The 18,849-nt window shown below is 34.9% G+C and overlaps 1 protein-coding gene across 1 annotated transcript in view; it reads left to right on the plus strand.

The window, feature by feature from the left end:
- The window catches only part of LOC150096149 (polycomb protein eed-B-like), a 196,477-nt gene that overhangs the window by 120,840 nt on the left and 56,788 nt on the right, over positions 1-18,849 (plus strand). Inside the window, exons 8-9 of the mRNA XM_090409523.1 lie at positions 9,274-9,407; positions 18,339-18,444. Coding sequence (XP_090265649.1) covers positions 9,274-9,407; positions 18,339-18,444 — 240 coding nt within the window. The remainder of the gene's footprint in view (positions 1-9,273; positions 9,408-18,338; positions 18,445-18,849) is intronic.

An 18,849-nucleotide genomic window follows, 5' to 3' on the forward strand; every position in this document is an offset into this window, starting at 1 on the left:
ACAGGTGTGAGGTGCATCCTGATATGCAGGGATGGTTGCCTGGTCTCAACCAAGAACATCATTCTTACTTTTGATACACCTAGGCCTCTGACATCTGTAAAAGCATCTCAGCTGTCCTGTTAGAATGTACATCTCTAACCTGCTAAGATGCTTCAAATGTCAAAGATATGGACATGCCCAAACTGCCTGTCGTGGTTCTACTACCTGTGCCTGATGTGGTAGTAAAGAATATGATAATAAATCTTGCTGTGAAAAAAAAAAAAACTAAATGTGTCAACTTCCAGGGAGATCATCCAGTATATGCTCGTGCATGTTGGAAATGGAAAGATGAAAAAGAGATACAAAAAATTAAAACAGAACAAAACATAACATAACATATCAGGATGCAAAAAGAAAGCTAGCCACCGTTACACCTGTTCTACGATCCTCTTATGCTGAAAAAGTAACAATTAGAAAAGTGCCAACAGCAACTCAAACATGTATGTCTATTCCACTATTTGATAATTTCACCATGCCTGAAATTTACAATCGCAAGTGCTACTCTGTTGAGCGCATTAATCACAAGACCTATGGCCTTACTCCAAAGACAACTTCAAAAATGGTCCCATTCGATGAAAACTCTTCTGTCAAAAAATTATGGTGGAGACTTCACTCAAAGATAAACTACCAGACACTCGCACAGAAAAAATGGATACCTCGATACCCACTGAAAGCAAACTAAACATACCAACTGACCCTGACACATTTGATGTTTTGAACACTCTACCAGAGGAAGAGATGGACAGTGGCCGTCCATACTTCCCTAAAAGCGCATTAATCACAAGACCTATGGCCTTACTCCAGAGACAATGTCAAAAATGGTCCCATTCGATGAAAACTCGCCTGTCAAAAAAATTATGGTGGAGACTTCACTCAAAGATAAACCACCAGACACTCGCATAGAAAAAAATGGATACCTCGATACCCACTGAAAGCAAACTAAACATACCAACTGACCCAGACACATTTGATGTTTTGAACACTCTACCAGAGGAAGAGATGGACACAGGCCGTCCATACTTCCCTAAAACAGTGGATAAATATAAATCTGACAAAGGTAAGCCCTCAACCTCTCGAAAACCAGACAAGACAATAGGAAAATTTTTACAATGGAACTGTCGTGGGATCTGCCAGAGTATTGTCGATATCAAGATGTTGCAGAAACACAAACCTTTCTGTTTCTGTCTACAGGAAACTTACTTAAGACCCAATGAGGACTGTACCTTTAGGAATTTCACTGTTGTACATAAAGATAGAACTGGAGATGGTCCTGCTCATGGAGGAGTAGCTATCCTAGTGGGGAGTCATATTCCTTTCCATCAGGTCCAACTTAATACTTCTCTGTGGGATTTCTTATTACTGTATGTTCAATTTATTTACCACCGAATGCTGAGTTAAATGAAATTGATCTTGATAACCTTATCTTGCAACTGCCTGAATCCATACTTTTGATGGGTGACTTTAACGGTCACAGTACTCTATGGGGGTAGTGCCAACACTAATAGACGAGGTTGAATCATTGAAAAAATTCTTGATAATAATAACCTTCTAAATAATAAACTCAATACTTTCTTCCATATGCCTACCTGCTCATATTCTGCAATTGATCTTACAATCTGTTCCCCTTCCATTCTTCCACTACTCATGTGGGACGTTGAAGAGAACATATATGGAAGTGATCACTTTCCTGTTCTTTGTACAGTGTCTTCACAGGAACCATGTTCACCCACACAGATACCTATATGGAAAATGGACCAGGCTGACTGGAACACTTCCTCTCATCTTTGCAAAATTTAATGCTGATGCCATCAGTCAAACACCTATCAATGAAACTGTAAAATATATAACAGAATGCATTGTCTAGACAGCAACAATCTCCATCCCAAAAACATCATCTTAATTTCCAGTCTATCCAAAGCCTTGGTGGAACCCAGAATGTCAGGCAGCCAAAATAGATCAACACAGAGCATGGAGCATATTTCATAGATACCCCACCACATCAAATTTAATAACTTTCAAGTGTGCCCGAGCCAAAGCACGTTATGTACGATGTCAGAGTCAAAAATAATCATGGATCCAATTTACTACATCAATTAATCAAATGACCAGTCCAAAAATTGTATGGGATAAAATCCAGAAAATGAAAGGCAGATATAGTACACACTGTTTATCCACCTTAGACTATAATGGAAGTGTTCTTGCTGATCCCAAAGCTATTGCAGATACTTTGGGAGAAACTTTTGCTAAAATCTCAGCAACAGCTTCATATTCTCTGGAATTTTTAATACTGACAACAAAGGCTTAATTTTTCTACCAACATTCTTCAGCCATTTGTCAAGGAGGAACTAAAAAGAGCTCTCCTATAATCTCACTCTAGTGCAGTAGGACCTGATGACATCCATTATGAAATGATAAAACATCTACCATCATCTTCTATGGATCTTCTTCTCTTATTATACAATAGAATACTTGCAGAGGAAGAGTTTCCAAATTCTTGGCATAAGTCAATTGTCATTGCTATCCCAAAACTAGGAAAAGATCCAACACAAGCAAATAATTATTGATCCATTGCTCTGGCCAGCTGTCTTTGTAAGATACTAGAGAAAATAGTTAATGCCAGACTTCTCTGGTATTTAGAAAGCAACAGTCTTCTCTCCAATACACAATGTGGTTTCCATAGACATCGATCAACTTTAGACCATTTCGGGTAGAAACTTGTATAAGAGATGCATTTCTGAAGCAAAAACATCTTGTCTAATTTTTTTTGACATGGAAAAAGCTTATGACACAGCCTGGAAATATGACATGTTAAAAGATTCTATAACCTAGGTCTCGAAGGACACCTCCCTATATTTATTAAAAGCTTTCTATCCAGGCGAACTTTCCAAGTCAGAGTGGGAAGTATGCTATCTCGACCATATCATCAAGAACAAGGTGTTCCCCAAGGCTCTGTCTTAAGTGTTTCCATTTTCGCTATTAAAATTAACTCAATCATTGAACAGCTTCCTCCCACTGTAGACAATGCTCTAATATGTTGATGACTTCACAATTTATTATCACTCACGTAACATGAAGGTAATTGAAAGACAACTTAGCAAGCAATTGATCATGTCTCTCTCTGTGGGCTCTTAATAATGGGTTTAGGTTTTCAACAGAAAAAAAGTGTCTGTGTACACTTCTGTCGAAAATGCACTCATCACCCAGATCCTGAACTAAGAATGGGACATACTGTTATTCCAGTAGCTACAGAAACCAAATTCTTAGGACTCATCTTTGACAGAAAACTCGCATTTCTAGCACATATTCGTCAACTAAGAGAAAAGTGCAAAAGAACTTTGAACCTCCTTCGCACGCTATCCTCTACTGAGTGGGGGTGCTGATCAAGCTTTATTGTGTGCTTATACGTTCAAAGCTGGATTATGGGTCCCAAGTCTATGGTTCAGCAAGACAGAGTAACCTACAATGGTTGGATGCCATCCATCATCAGGGTATACAGATAGCTACTGGTGCCTTTCGCACCTCACCCACTCAAAGCCTCTATGTTGAAGCAAATGAACCGGCTCTATCACTTCGGAAACAGTTGTCTCTTAATTAGGCCCTAAAAATAAAATCTCTCCCAGATCACCCTACATGGAATAGTATCTTCTCTCTGTATTGGGAAGCCCAATATCACACACATCAATCTGCTATACATCCTTTTGATATGCATATTAAAGAAACTGTGCAAGCTGTTAGTATAAATGTTGATAACATTAGCTACACTAAACATAATAGCATTCCTCCATGGCAGGTTTGCACACCATCCTGCAACCTCTCACTTTGTCAGCTACAGAAATCTTATACCCCTCCCATCATCCATTTACCTGCAATTGTTTAATGCACACAGAGCAGCACATGCTGCTTTCTTACCATCTATACTGATGGTTCAAGAACTAACACCTCTGTTGGCTGTGCTGCTGTGTTTCCTGACATTATTATCTCAAATCAGATCCCACCAGACTGCAGTAATTATACAGCAGAGTTACATGCCATTCAGCTTGCACTTTTGCATATAAAAGAAAACTGCTACCAAAAGTGTCTAATTTATACAGACTCATTGAGCTCTTTACAGGCTATTTCCTTTCCTATGTATAATCCGCATCCAGTACTTTATGAGGTGCTACACCTGCTTCACAAAATGAAAATCCTTAATTTCGATGTTCAGTTCTGCTGGATTCCCAGCCACATCGGAATCAAAGGAAATGAGGCTGCAGATGCAGCTGCTAAATCAGCTCATACCTGCTCCACATACTGTTTGACAGTTCCATATACAGACTAGACAACTTATAAGATCAAAGCTAATTGCTCAGTGGGAGTTAACATGGCAAGAAGCATCAACAAGCAAATTCTATAACATTAAACCTGAAAATAAACACTGGCATTCTAGTCAACGTACAAAGAGAAGGGAGGAGGTTGTCCTTGCTAGGCTCCGCATAGGTCACAGTCATCTTACACATTCTCATTTACTGAGAGGTGATAACCCTCCCATATGTGAAAAATGCAACACACATCTCACTATTCATCATATTCTGGTAGATTGTCAAAAATTTACACGAGAGAGGAATGAAATTTTCTTCTATCTAACCAAGCCATATATGCTCAGGGAAATGCTAGCAGACTCAAAAACATCATAGCAAATTGCATGATGTTTTTAATTTTTTAGAAAGAATTAATTTGTACAAACACATTTGACCATAAATTTGTTTATATACTTTTTTGCTTAACTTAACTTTTATACATACATATTATTCATTAGGTTAAATCTGACCAATTATGTATTACCATAGACCTTGATCTTGTATATTTGTATCACTCTGCTGTAATTTTGTTAATATGTAAATACCATAATGCTAAACTTAAATTTTATGCATCAATGCTGTATAATAATTCCTTTCTGAATCTTTAAGTATTATTATAATAATATTTGTTGTAATCTTACTAGATATAGACACTGCTTTCCTTGACTTGTTTTGTATATACATATGTTAACCTATAGTTATATATTTATGTACTGCTGAAATCTTTGCAATAATTTTGTTTATATGTAGATACTGCATCACTTAACATACGTTTTGTGTATGCATCTTATTTACTACTTTATTTTTCGAATAATCATGTAGTGCTGTAGGATCGTACCTATTTGTGTACTTTTTAGTAATTCTGTTTATATGTATTGCTAAATTTAATTTTCATCCATGCATATTGTATAATAAACCCTTTTTGCCTATTTTTGTACTGCTATAAAGGCATCTATTATAATTTTACATATATGTAGATACTGCATTCCTTGGCTTAGTGTTTCATATATTATGTATTAACTTATATTGTTAACAATTTTTGTACTGCTGTAATAACCTCTGACCTTGTGTTGCTGTGCCCTCTGTAGCAGTTCTCTTTACCTAGAGATGCTGCTTTGTGAAACTAGATTCTTGTAGAGACATATTTTTTACAATTTTTCTGTAAATGCTAATGTTGTAACCTTTAGTATGGCACAGTATGACCTTTGTAGTTTTTGTGCCAAATAAACTATAAACCAACCAACCACAGGTTTGCTGATGATAGCACACTCCATTTTTTTTTTTTTTTTTTCATTTGACAAATCTTGCTATGCCTATATTTCTCAAGGCAAGAGGTCTTCCATAATCACTTCTCTGAATGCTGATCTTGCTGTATTTAAATGCTGAGAACAACAAAGTTGTTTTTCTTTATTTTACCCAAGAAAGACCACTTTATCTCTTTTGACAATATCAGAACTCTATGCAAGATTGGACTAGCCTCTAGTCTCTCCTGTTATAAACACATCACATTCATAGTCTCCTCTATGTCCAGAAAACTATGCTTTTCCACTCAAGACATTATTTCTCATCTTTGCACTCCAGCCACTGTCTTGTTGACATTCTGTTTCTACTCAGTGTCTCTTTTACAGGCATTTTTATGGGTGCTGTTTTGACAAATTGGCTAACACCATTCCTTCACTTTCCCTCAAATCCATAAAATACATAAGCAGCTGCTAGTCAATATTCATTCACTGTCTAGCTCCAGGCATACTAAACCAACTTCTCTTCCCATTTTTATACCTTTAGCTGTTCATAAAATATTCAACAGACTCCTTCTTGTCTTCAACAGTTTCTTTTTGACAGTAGCCCAGTTCTGACGCTGATGTGCTATAGGTCACCTCTCATATGCATGATTGATTTATATTTATATATAGATAAAGATGATATCTTAGAGATGTGTTTTAGCATATACAGGGTGTTCGGGATAAAAAATATGACAGTTTCGTAAGGAAAAAGAAAATCTTCTTTGTATCTATTAAATTTAATGAATTGACAAAAAAACATTACAGGCAGAGTTAATTACAATACTATCAACAAGATTTACTCAAAATAACCACCATTAGCATCGATCACAGCTTCAATTCTGCTTCGGAACCTCGAACAAGCTGATGCTACAGTCTCCCTGGGAAGGGCCGCAAAAACTGTTTTAATTTTATCCATTAACTGGGCTTTTGTATTACTGGAAGTGCGATTGGTGTCTTTTTCAACTGCGCCCCATACAAAATAATCCATGGGGTTAAGGTCTGGGGAGTTTGGAGGCCAAACATTTGGACTGGTGAAGTCGTAGAAATTTTCAGACAACCATTTTTGACTTTTCCCAGAGGTGTGGCAAGGGGCCGAATCCTGCTGCCATACATACGGCCTACCATTGGCTACCCTTGTTATCCAGGGCTTGACTACAGTTAGCAACTCCACAAACAAAGCCCGAATTCCAATGCCAGGGTTCTTCAACACCTGTTCCTGCAGATTTGCGAGGAATTCTGCTGTACGAACGCAATCAGATCGTCTGCTAGGGATCTTTCTTCTTGCTACATCCTCGTAGTCACCATTGCAAGTCTCTAGTTCATGCCTGATTGTTTTTACTGTATTCAGGGAGCATTGGGCAGCAGTCGTAATATCCTTATTTTGATGGCGGGCACGAATCATCATGATACAAGTTATTCTCTTCCATGATTCAGGTGGGTTCCAGCTATCCATCCTTTCTGACATCTTGTATATGAATGAAGAAGGGTCCAAACTTTTAAATGAAGAGAAGTGTGTGTTAATACATGTAACTTACGGAAAAATATAATTAATTATAAATATGTCAAATTTATCCCGAACACCCTGTATATACCAAAAGGCATTACTTAAATAAACTCTTCAGATTAGTATTAGCCTGAAGAGTATTTTTGCAATGTCGTAGCTGAATAGTTTATTGCATGTGTGTGTGTGTGTGTGTGTACACACATACAGTTGACCCTTGAACAATGCAGGGGGTTAGGGGCACCGTGTTCAGTTCAAAAACTCCATATAGCTTTTGACTCCGCAAAAAACTTAACTACTAATAGCCTACTGCTGACCGTAGCCTTACCGATAACATAAACAGTTGATTAACACATATTTTGTATGTTATGTGTATTATATACTGTATCCTTACAATAAAGTAAGCTTAGAGAAAAGAAAAAGCCAGTGAAAATACATTTACAGTACAAAAGTTTTGATGTCTCAACTTTTGTATTGTATTGTACTGTATTTATCGATACTGTAAGTTTACGTCGTCTGTTTACAAGATGAATCATATGCCTACCAGTTCCTACATCAATATTGTCTTATGTGATACAAAACAGTGTAGATGTTATACGTATTACTAACACTAGACATCAAAAAGGAAAAGATAATATGAAAAAGAAATTCATATTTATTTACAGGTATAACGATTTACACATTGATAATGAAGAAGCGGCAATATGACTACTTTGTGGTAGTCTAGTGGAATAGATATAATTGCTTTGTGGTAGCCTAGCCTATATACTAATGAATGAATCGTTATAAAATGCTAATTTTATGCTAATTAATTAATAACAGCTAATTTTATGCAGTTATGATTTAATACTGCATTTTATGTTTGTTTACATTTCTCTTGACTACGAATGGCTCCATGTACAATCTGTAGGTCTTTGTGTGCATAAGTTTTGATAAATTTTAACTTTTTTTTAATAATAAATTTGTGTAATAATAGATTTGTGGTAAGAGATGATAATATAGACTAGTATCTATATATATATTTTATGCATTCATAACATACCTAACTTTTTATTAATTTTTTGATATATCTATGCTTTGAGGTTCATCTGCGAGTTTTTTTCAAATTGTCGCAATTCTCAAAAAAATTTTCCGATATTTTTATTTTAAAAAATCTACGTATAAGTGGATCCACTCAGTTCAAATCCATGTTATTTCAGGGTCAGCTGTATATATAAAGTCAGTTCCACCCACAGAAACCAAGCTCCAAAATTTTTTGTTCTTCCACTTAGGCTTTCAGTAAGGAGTGGTAGTTTCACATTAAGTAGTGAAAATTCTTCTTGGTGGTGTAATTTTACTAACAGAGAACGAAGATATTGATATCTTTGGACAGCACCGGAAACATGCATTGGTTACTTCTATATATGGAATCTATTGTTAACATGGAAGCATTATGTTACACTTTTCAAAGTTGACATGAAACAAAACTTTTTTTTTTAATTACAGGAAATTGTATGCTTATATAGCCACTTTTTACTAGCTTATCACCCACCTGGTACTGGAAACTGGTTATTATCACTGCAGCAAGCCATACATGACACACATAACAAATGACGAGGTTAAAAGAACAATCCACTCCATTGTCAGAACACAAGAAAATATCATCACTAAAATATGCATTGGAAACAACTCCAGTTGCTGGGCCATGTGGATAGATCAGATAGTTAACCTAAAATAACACTAGTGGAGTTGACTTCTGATTTAAAAAAAAAAAATAAAAAATGAGGGGATGACCTAGAATCACCTGGATAGATAACAGAAAAATGGACTAATTCTTCACCTTGTTAAGGAGATCCCAAGACAGACACACCTGGAAAACGTATATTAAAGCAGTCACTTTTCAGTGCCACAATGTTCTACATAGACCGTGGGTGAAGAAAAGGTATCAGCCACATACTAGTTGCCATTGATCAGCCAAATAGCTTGTGATTTATCATATATTGTGCCTGAAGTTTTTTCGGAAAAAAACTTCAGGCACAATATATGAAGTTATGAAAGGCATGGCTACATAAGTCTGTATAATTACACAGTTGGTGAGCAGTTTCTAAATGTCATTATTTTACTAATCATTTAGGATTTTGACCTGTTGGGTCAGAAAATTGTATCCTGTGGTATGGATCATTCCCTCAAAATGTGGAAATTAGATACTGACAGAGTACAGTCAGCCATTCAAGATTCCTATATATATAATCCTACAAAGACAAATAGGTATGTTTTCATTAATAGTTCCTTTTTATTAAAAGTTTATTTTAATACTTGTAATTGCTTTTTTCTTAATAATTTTCTTTCTGCACATTTTAATAAACATACTATTAACAAATCTTATATATTTCATGTTTGCTGCTGTAAGTCAACTCTCACTTTAGCAAACATAATAACCGTTTTGCTCACTGTATCAAACAGCAAAAAGCCCAAATGAAATATCTGTAGTCATAGTGAAATTTCATAGAAAACTGTCTACTATAACAACATTTTCTGGTCCTATGAATTTGCTATAGAGTTGCCAAAAGGTGTCACGTCTTATTATTAAAATTCTCTGGAAAAAAGATAGTTGATGGAAGTTTTTTCACTTCATTATGCTACCAATTATATATTTGGTTTAATCCTTTATCCAAGTGTAAGCAAACAAAGTTTGCGCCTGAAGTATTTTCAGCACTGGGACAACTCATAGCAAAGGTGATATAACTTTTCATCAGTTGCTTTAGTATTCCATAATACAAAGCACGTATCCTTATGGGTATGTATGATGTTATGCATTATGGGAAGGGTCACTACCCAGACCAATTTCGACCTTTATTGAGGTCTCATCAGTGGGAGCCAGATATGTGTGCTTTGTATTATGGGATACTAAGGCAAGTGATGAGAAGTTATATCAACTTTAACATGAGTTTCCCCAGTCCCGAAAATACTTCAGGCACAAATTTGTTTGTTTACACTTGGATTAAATCAAATATATAATTGGTAGCATAACCAATTATCTCTTTTCCAGAGAATTTTAATAATGTGTGACACCTTTTGGCAACTGGTATATGGAAATATGACTTCTGCATTACTTCCACCTTCGTATCGCCACCTCTGGGTAGTGACCCTTCCCATAATGCATAACATTATACATACCTATAAGGATATGTGCTTTGTATTATGGGATACTAAGGCAAGTAATGAGAAGTTATACCACCTTTGCCACGAGTTGCCTCAGTCCTGAAAATACTTCAGGTGCAACACTTGGATAAAGGATTAAACCAAATATATAATTGATTGCTATAGAGTTGATATAGGCCATGTATTAAGGTAGTAATAGCAAAGATGTTGAAAGTTTATTCACTTGGTCAGACTATAATAAATTTAGTTTAATCCTTTATCCAAGTGTGTGCAAACAAAGTTTGCATAATACAAAACACATCTCCTTGCGGATGTGTTTTGTATTATGGGAGATACTGAGATAGGAGTGTTGGTAGCTTGCTCCACCTTTGCAAGGAGTTGCCCGGTATTGTACCACTTTACCCCAGTCCTGAAGATACTTTCAGGCGCAAACTTTGTTTGCACACACTTGGATAAAGGATTAAACTAAATTTATTGTAGTAATAGCAAATGAGCAATGTCCTGATTATCTGAGTGTTTACCTTCCTGCTCTCCAACCAAATAGGTCATGGGATCAAATCACACAGTAGGCATGAATGTTTACAAATGTCTTAAGGTGATAAATGAATTCCATTGCCAAGGTGCAGGATCCCATCCCATTTATTGGACGTCTGAAGTAGCTTGATTTGCATTAAAAAATAAAAGTAGGCTACTTTCATATCATCACCAATTTCTTAATATGTACTTTCAAAAGGCATACAGGATGGTATGATAATATTCCATGAGTAAGCTTTCATGGTTACTAATCTTGTATCAACAATGTTCCTCCAAATAAGTCAGTTACTTGTCAGCATGTCAATATTGTTATATCTAATATTTCTGTCTTCTAGGACACTTCTGACTAAATTAGTTTGCCTAAATCTTTGCTTTGCTCAAGCGTTTTTGAATGCTAACAATGTCAAGTTTCTTCCAAATATCTTCATTTTCAGTATTATTCTGCCATTGATTAATCTGTTCATTCCCCTAATTTTTCTCAGAATTCTCATAACTGTGATCTCTAGTCTTTAATCAAGGGCCTTATTTCTAGCCCAACTCTCAAATCCATAAGTTAAAATGGTTTGAACACCATCTCATATACTACTAGTTTAGTGTTTTGAATAATTTGTCTTATTCTATATAAATTTATTCAAATGGCTCCTTACTATACGAGCTTTGCCTGTTCCATTGTCTATTCCATATTTAATTTGCCATTTCACTAAAAACTGTGCTTAAATAGTTGAAATATTTTAATTGTTCTATTCTCCATTGAGAATACAATTAAAGTTTTCTATTTTCCAGGCAGCTTTCATAGGTTTTTTTTTAACTGATTTTCATGCTGTTATTTAATTTAGTTAGCGAATCCTGGAGATTTGCAGCAGATGTGTTTAGGTACAACATCATCTGCAGTAAAGCAAAGTGCTAAGCTTCATGTCTCTGATTCTAATATGAGATATAATGTCATGTTTTTGCTTGTGATCCATATATATGATGAATTAGAGTGGAGATAGCATACAACCTTGTCTTGCGCCTGATTTTACATGAAACCATCTCTGTATTTCCTTCAGTTCTAACTGCTGATTTAACTATACACAATGTTATAATCAGGCATTACTCGTTATTGTGTGATTATAATATATATTTATCATCATATATTTATTATTAAGTAGGATTACACCTGTTTTATCTCCTTGGTCTCAGACCACCAATTATGTGTACATGGTACTTTTCCAGTTATTCTGCAAGTTTGCTTTACTTTCCATTGATGTTCCTTATATTGATGGTTCCTCTCTTCATTTTTTATGACATTGTGTGTTTATTCCAGTAGCTGACTTTTCACTGTTTGTCCTGGTTCCCTGATGAAAACAGCAAGGTCCTTGTTTAACTAGGTGAAGCCCCACTTGGCATGTCTGGTTTAACCCCAACTCCTGGCCGAGGTGGATGAAATAGTGAGACCAAATTGCACTTCTTATCCATGTTATTCAACGGGTGTTACAGAATCGTATCCAGATTTAGTTGGACGTCACGGCCGATTGTGGGGTTAAGCCAATAGAAAGTACAGTATGGTCAGCCAAGTTCCAAATTTCTAGCCTATCCTCATTTGTTCTACCTCCTAAAACATTTACAAACATCTATGCCATGGTAGAGATACTCTCCCCCTATGCTAACTAGGCCAGCTAAAGTTCTGAGGATTTTTTTTTATTTTTTTATGACAAAACTATTGCTCCTCGATAGTTATTTTGTCTTATATACATTGCTTCTTTGATAATGATGGGGGGGGGGGAACAGTACTAATGAAAACTTAACACGAATCACAAGTGGAACCCCATTCAATTAGTTAATCTGTTCAGTTATTAATTCCTCTCCTTAATTCATCAATTTGATCCTCTTCTTAACTTACATAAAGAAAATTATTTATTGGCACCAATATTTTGGTCCATCAAAATCATATATTTTACTAAAAGGATAACAGTTGATTCCCTCTCTCTTAAATCTTCTCCTCCACAAACACATTCACACCACTATGGAAGTTCTGTAACCTTGTGTGTAAAATTGATAAATAAATAACTATTTTCAATGTATTCTTCTTGGCTGGATTTGTTGGTGGCCATGTAGACAGGTTTCTGCTGTCCAGCCTATGAGCTGGGGATTCACATATTGTATCACCATGGCTGTTTATAAATGCATTTAAGTAGTAGATGATTTTCATTGTCCAATATGATACTGAGGGGGTGTGAAGTAGTTGGAAAAAAGTATTATTTGATTTCTAGAACAGTGTTTCTGGGTTATCTAACACTTATTTTGTGTTAGGTTTGCAACTTTTCATGCATGGATTGTCATTGGGGAACAGTTAGTTCAAACAGAAGGTACAATTTAAAAAATAATAATTTTAATCCCATCTTGTGAAAGTGAGGTGAATTAATAAAATAAAAAATTAAAAAACCTATACCACATTAGTTCCAAATATAAGTACAGATTAGAGAAAAAGGAACCCTACTTTTTTTTTTTTGTTGTTGTTGTTGAAAAGATGGAGAGAAATACTTCAGAAGAAGGCCGTGCCAGAGAACTAACACAGATGGGATAAAAGAGGATGAGTAGCGTTGGGACTGTAAAAGAATTTTGGGTAACTGTTGCTCATGTTTTCACAGACCAAGTGGAAAGCAGAGGAATGCCATTTTATGGAGCATTTTATTATAATATCAAAAATATTATAATATTTTTGGATAAGAAAATATTCATAAAATCATTCATTCTCTGACTCATTCTATTATTGGATTGTTTGACATATGCTTAATCATGTCAACCAGACTAAACACCTTGTTTTCACAACAAAAATGTTCATCAGAGTCAGTTTCTTTGTCAGGCCCTTTCCGAAAATATAAAATTTTCTTCTTTTCCATGGGATCCTTTTTTATCTCCCTTATGTAGTATACAATATTATTCCTCCTGTCTCACTGAAGTACTCTTGCAGTTCAATTTGATGCACAATTTACTTTTTTTTTTTTTCTTTACCAGAGAAAGAAGTTTCTTCTACTACTTCATAAACAACATATCTAAGTTGATCTCTTCATGTTAAGCCACTTTACACTTTCAAATTTCACCAGTTGCTTTTTCCACAGTAATCCGGTGTCATTAAGACAGGAGATGAAACTTTCCATTCAGTGTTTCCTCAAACATTCAATTAGAATGTCTACTGCAATAACTTCTTTTATTTACTAAATACTTGTTGACATTCTCAACTCCTCCAATTTAAAGACTCACATTTCCACAATCCCTTTTCAGAATCTTCTATTAATATTCTCCAGACTCACAAAGCTTGAAAACTTCCTAAAAACAAAATTTAGGCAAACTTGGGAATCTTGCAGACTTGTGCTGAATATTTTCAAAAGTATAACATCATCTGCATAAAATAAAGAGCTGAGATTAACATCTCCAATTTTTATATGAGGTTTAATACCACCTTCCTTCATAAAGTGAAATACCTCTGAATAACAGTGGAGATGATGTGCACCCTTACTGCACACCTGGTGTAACATCGAACCATCTTCCTGTACCTCCTTCAATTCTAACTGCTGACTTACAGCTTAAATAGAAGCTATGTATTGCTTGATATGTCCTATTTACACAATATAGCTGTAGTATTTTGAAGAGCTTTCCTCTTAGCACCTTGTCATATGCCTTTTCCAGATCAACAAAACTTAAATACAAATCCTTGTTATGTTCCCAAGATTTCTCAGCTGTTGGTCTTAAAGTGAAAATCTGATCCTGCCAACCTCAATTTAGACTGAATCCAGCTTGTTTTTCATGAGCTTCCCTTCACAATTTTTCTTAGCCATTTCGTGACTATGCTTACGTAAATCTTCCCAGGAACACTCAGTGGGAAAATATCTCTGTAATTCTCACATTCAAGTTTATTTCCCTTTTTATAGGAAAATGTGTACTATGAGGACTCTGCTCGAATCATCTGGAATTTGATCCTCTGACCAGACCTGAATTTACAATGCAGCCACTGTAAAACTTCTATACCTCCGTATTTGAGCATTTCTAGTTGAATTTCATCTACTCCAGCTGCCTTTCCACATTTTTGGTTTTTGATTACTTTTTTCTACTTCAAGTCTGGATATGTATTTCTAACTGCATTCCTGTTGGGAATTTTCTACTACCATGCTGACACTGCTTTTTTTCATTTAGCAGTCTTTCAAAGTAATTGTCCAAACATTTAGAATATCTTTTATCTTCAGTTTTCATGTCACTTTTGTCATCTCTGATTCCTTTTATGGTACTTTTTTCCTCCATTTCTAAGCTTTTTCAATAGCCAACAGAATATTTTGCTACCCTCCTGATAATTATTTTATATTTTCTTACCAAATTCTTCCCATGACTTTTGTTTAGCTAGTTTTACACAGTACTTTGCTTTCTTCATTTCCTTGACTGCCTCTTTAACTTCCTGATTCCAGAACTCCACTGTATAGTTTGGATTTTTCTATCCTTACAGACAACTTCACCACATGCCTCTCTGGCTGAATCAATGCTTTCTTCAGGATTTGTCATTGAATCTCCAAGGTTTGGTTCTTGTATATCACTGTTCAACTCCACCTCCCAATTCTTCTCAGAACTCATATCTGCAATCTTCTTTGATCAGCTGTTTACAGTCCAGCTCTCAGATCAATAAGTTAAAATCAATTTGAACATTGTCCTGCATACAGCTAGTGTTTTGACTAATTTTATTCATATTTCATATAAATTTATTCAGTTGACTTCCTACTATATCTGCTTTGCCAATTTTGTTGTCTGTTTTCATGGTTTAATTTCTCATTTTCTCTATAAATTGTGCCTAATACCTCAAGTGTTTTGCGGGTTCTTCATTCAAGATGCAGCTGATATTATTTACTCTTCCCCTTTTTGCATTCTTCATCTTTTTATTACTGATTTTCATACCAAATTTATTATAGCTCTCATACAGTTTACTTAGGGGATCTTGCCAGCCTGTACTGGCTTATATAAGCATATAACATAATATGCATAAAGTAAGAGCAAAGTTGGATATCTCCAATTTTCATATCAAGCTTATTGACACTTTCTTCATAATGTGTTCATATAGCTGATGAATAACATAGCGATGCGATAATGTACTTCTTGTCTCTCGCATCTGATTTAACATCTGACCATCTCAATATAATGTCTCATTTATATACTATATAATTGTAGTGTTTTGAACAGCTGTTCTCTTGGCACTTTGTTATACACCTTTTCCAGACCCACAAGGTCCACAAAAAACAGGCCTACTCATTATATTCACATGATTTCTCAACTATTTGTGTTAAAGTGAAAATCTGATCCTAATCATGCAGTATGAAACCATGTCCTATTTATTGGAGGAACTGAAGTGGCTGGAAAAAATTTAATGTTTAGTTTCTAGAATGGGGTTTCTGGAACTATATAAAAAATACAAAAAAAAATTAAATTAATAAAATGGGGGGCGGGAATCCTTACCCCACCCATGGCACATGTACTATGTACAAAAAAAAAAAAAAAAAAAGCTGCTTTTGTCTCAGCCCAGCTTGTTGTTTTCCAAGTTTTCCTTCCACAATTTTTCTTAGCATTTTTTTCACGTATGCATGCATAACCTAGAACACTCATCATTGAATAACCTTGCTAATTCTCACATTCAGTTTTATTTCTCTTTTTATAGATGGGAAGTATAAGAACTCTACTCCAATTATCTGGAATTCAGCCCTCTGAATTGTGCAGTTAAGCCAGCATGAAACTTATACCTCCATTTATGAGCACTTTTGGTCGAATATCAATCCAGCTGTCTTTTCACATTTCGAGTTTTGGCAGGCTTTTTCTGTCTCAAGTATTTATATGTATTCCTGATTGCATCCCTCTTAAATTGAGCATTATAAACCATCACTATAAGCCATCCTGAAAAATACCAGATCATCTAATTGAAGATCCTTGTTGATACTTTGTGAAGTTAGAAAAGGTATAGCAGGCCTAAATCCTTAAGCCAGATTTAGATGACTACTTATGTATAGGTTTTATATTGCCATCTCTGATGCTTCATTTACGCTATATAACTGTAATGTTTTGGAAAACTCTTCTCTTTGCACTTTATTATATGCCTTTTTCAGACTTACAAAAGTTATGGATTTTGTTATATTCCAGCTGTTTGTCTTAAATTTTGATTTTGACACAATTTCTATTAGGTCTGAATCTAGTTTGTTCTTCAAGTTTCTCATCCACAGTTTTAATTAGCCTCTTCTTCAGTGTGCTTACCTGAAACAAATTTTACCCAGAACGGTATCATAATTCGTCTAGTTCTCACATTAAATTTTATTTCCCATTTTATACACTTTCTTTGATCAACAAAATTAACAAAACGCTTGGAAAATGTGGGGTGTGTCATGCAGTTTGTGGTGAAGCAGGATAAAATTTGATATGGTAGCATGCATTAGGATAACAATGAAATGAGGGGACAGTGAGAAATGTTGACAGGTGTGAATGACATTATATAGAGGAGTATAAGGACAATAAAAAAAAAAAAATCATATCGCAGAAGTTAACACAGTATGCAAAAATATGATTACATAATAGCAATGGACCATCTCAATATAAGGATATCTATAAGATTTCTGGGGCAATAAGTCCCATTCTTCCACCAGAGCAGACTTTAGCTAATCAAGTGATTGAGGCAGTGGTCATCAGCATGTAGTGTGATGCCAAAGGGTCATTCCGTGTGTGTTCAATCAGATTTGAGTTCGTGATTGCTAACCATGGTAGTCATTGGATATCTTCAAGATAGTTTCAAGATACTCCTCTGCCACTTGAGCTCTATCAGCAGTGGCATTGTCATGCATGAAAAGAAAACAGAGTCCCATATAGGGTTCAAGGATCTAATACATCTGCATTATGGTATCTCTATCGAAACATGAAAGGGAAGGGCATTCATCATCATTCTTTACCCCACAGATCACAGTATGGATATAGTCCCAAAAATAGTACAGATCTTAATTGATCTGCACTATTTTTGTGAGAAGCATTGTTCACAGCATTTTTAAACATACTGAAGATATTGGTTGTTCCACAACCAATTAATGGAATCTCAAATCAGAATTTCTCCTTTAGCATTTATAGGTTCCTTGTATTACATACTGCTTTGAATCTTCAAACTTAAAAACATGCAATAATTAACTTTATGGGTTTGTAAAGAAAAATACTTTCTAAATGTAGATAACATATGACCTCAAAACAACCATCAGAGGCAATTTGGTGGTATTCAGCATTCTGCCTAGAAGAAAATATTTCCAAGGCATCAATATAAATCATACAATGAGCAAAGGTAGTAAGATAAAAATGTATAATTGTACTGCAGAGAGAGAACCACTCAGTATATGAATATCACCTATAAATTATAGTACAGTGTCATGAGATTTATATATATATATATATATATATATATATATATATATATATATATATATAAATTTCCAATTTTTAAAAAGTTGTTTCTTTTGACAGACCATTTCATACAATCAAACAGCATTTTCCAGATTTTACAACTCGTGATATCCACAGAAATTACGTAGACTGTGTGAGGTGGTTAGGAAGATTTATTCTTTCAAAGGTACTTTGTTTTTAGCTCTTAAATAATATGGAAAAAATGTAAAACTTTATAATTATTAGAGCAGAATTAATATTTGGTTACTACAGTGAATTTTATTTAGAATAGTATTGTTATATCGATGTTGTTTCTATATGATTTATGCTTAATTAGTTGTTTACTTAAATCTATCCTTTCTTACCTTAAACCTTATACAATCAAAATCCTACCGGCTGCTCTATTGTTATATATTTACCTTTCATTATTTATTCTATCTTCTCTTACTTTAATCTTATTCTTATTTCTAGGATTGTTTCCTCTTCGGATACTGGCGAATTTATATTTTGCTGTGCCAGCCAGTATCCTGTAGTAGAAAAGATCCTTACTCAGGGAGACAATACTAGATTCTTAGCTTTCTTACACAATGTC

The sequence above is a fragment of the Typopeltis vanoorti genome, chromosome 19, assembly GCF_054136105.1.
Source record: "Typopeltis vanoorti isolate ZY-2024b chromosome 19, IOZ_Tvanoo_1.0, whole genome shotgun sequence".
Taxonomy (NCBI): Eukaryota; Metazoa; Arthropoda; class Arachnida; order Uropygi; family Thelyphonidae; genus Typopeltis; species Typopeltis vanoorti.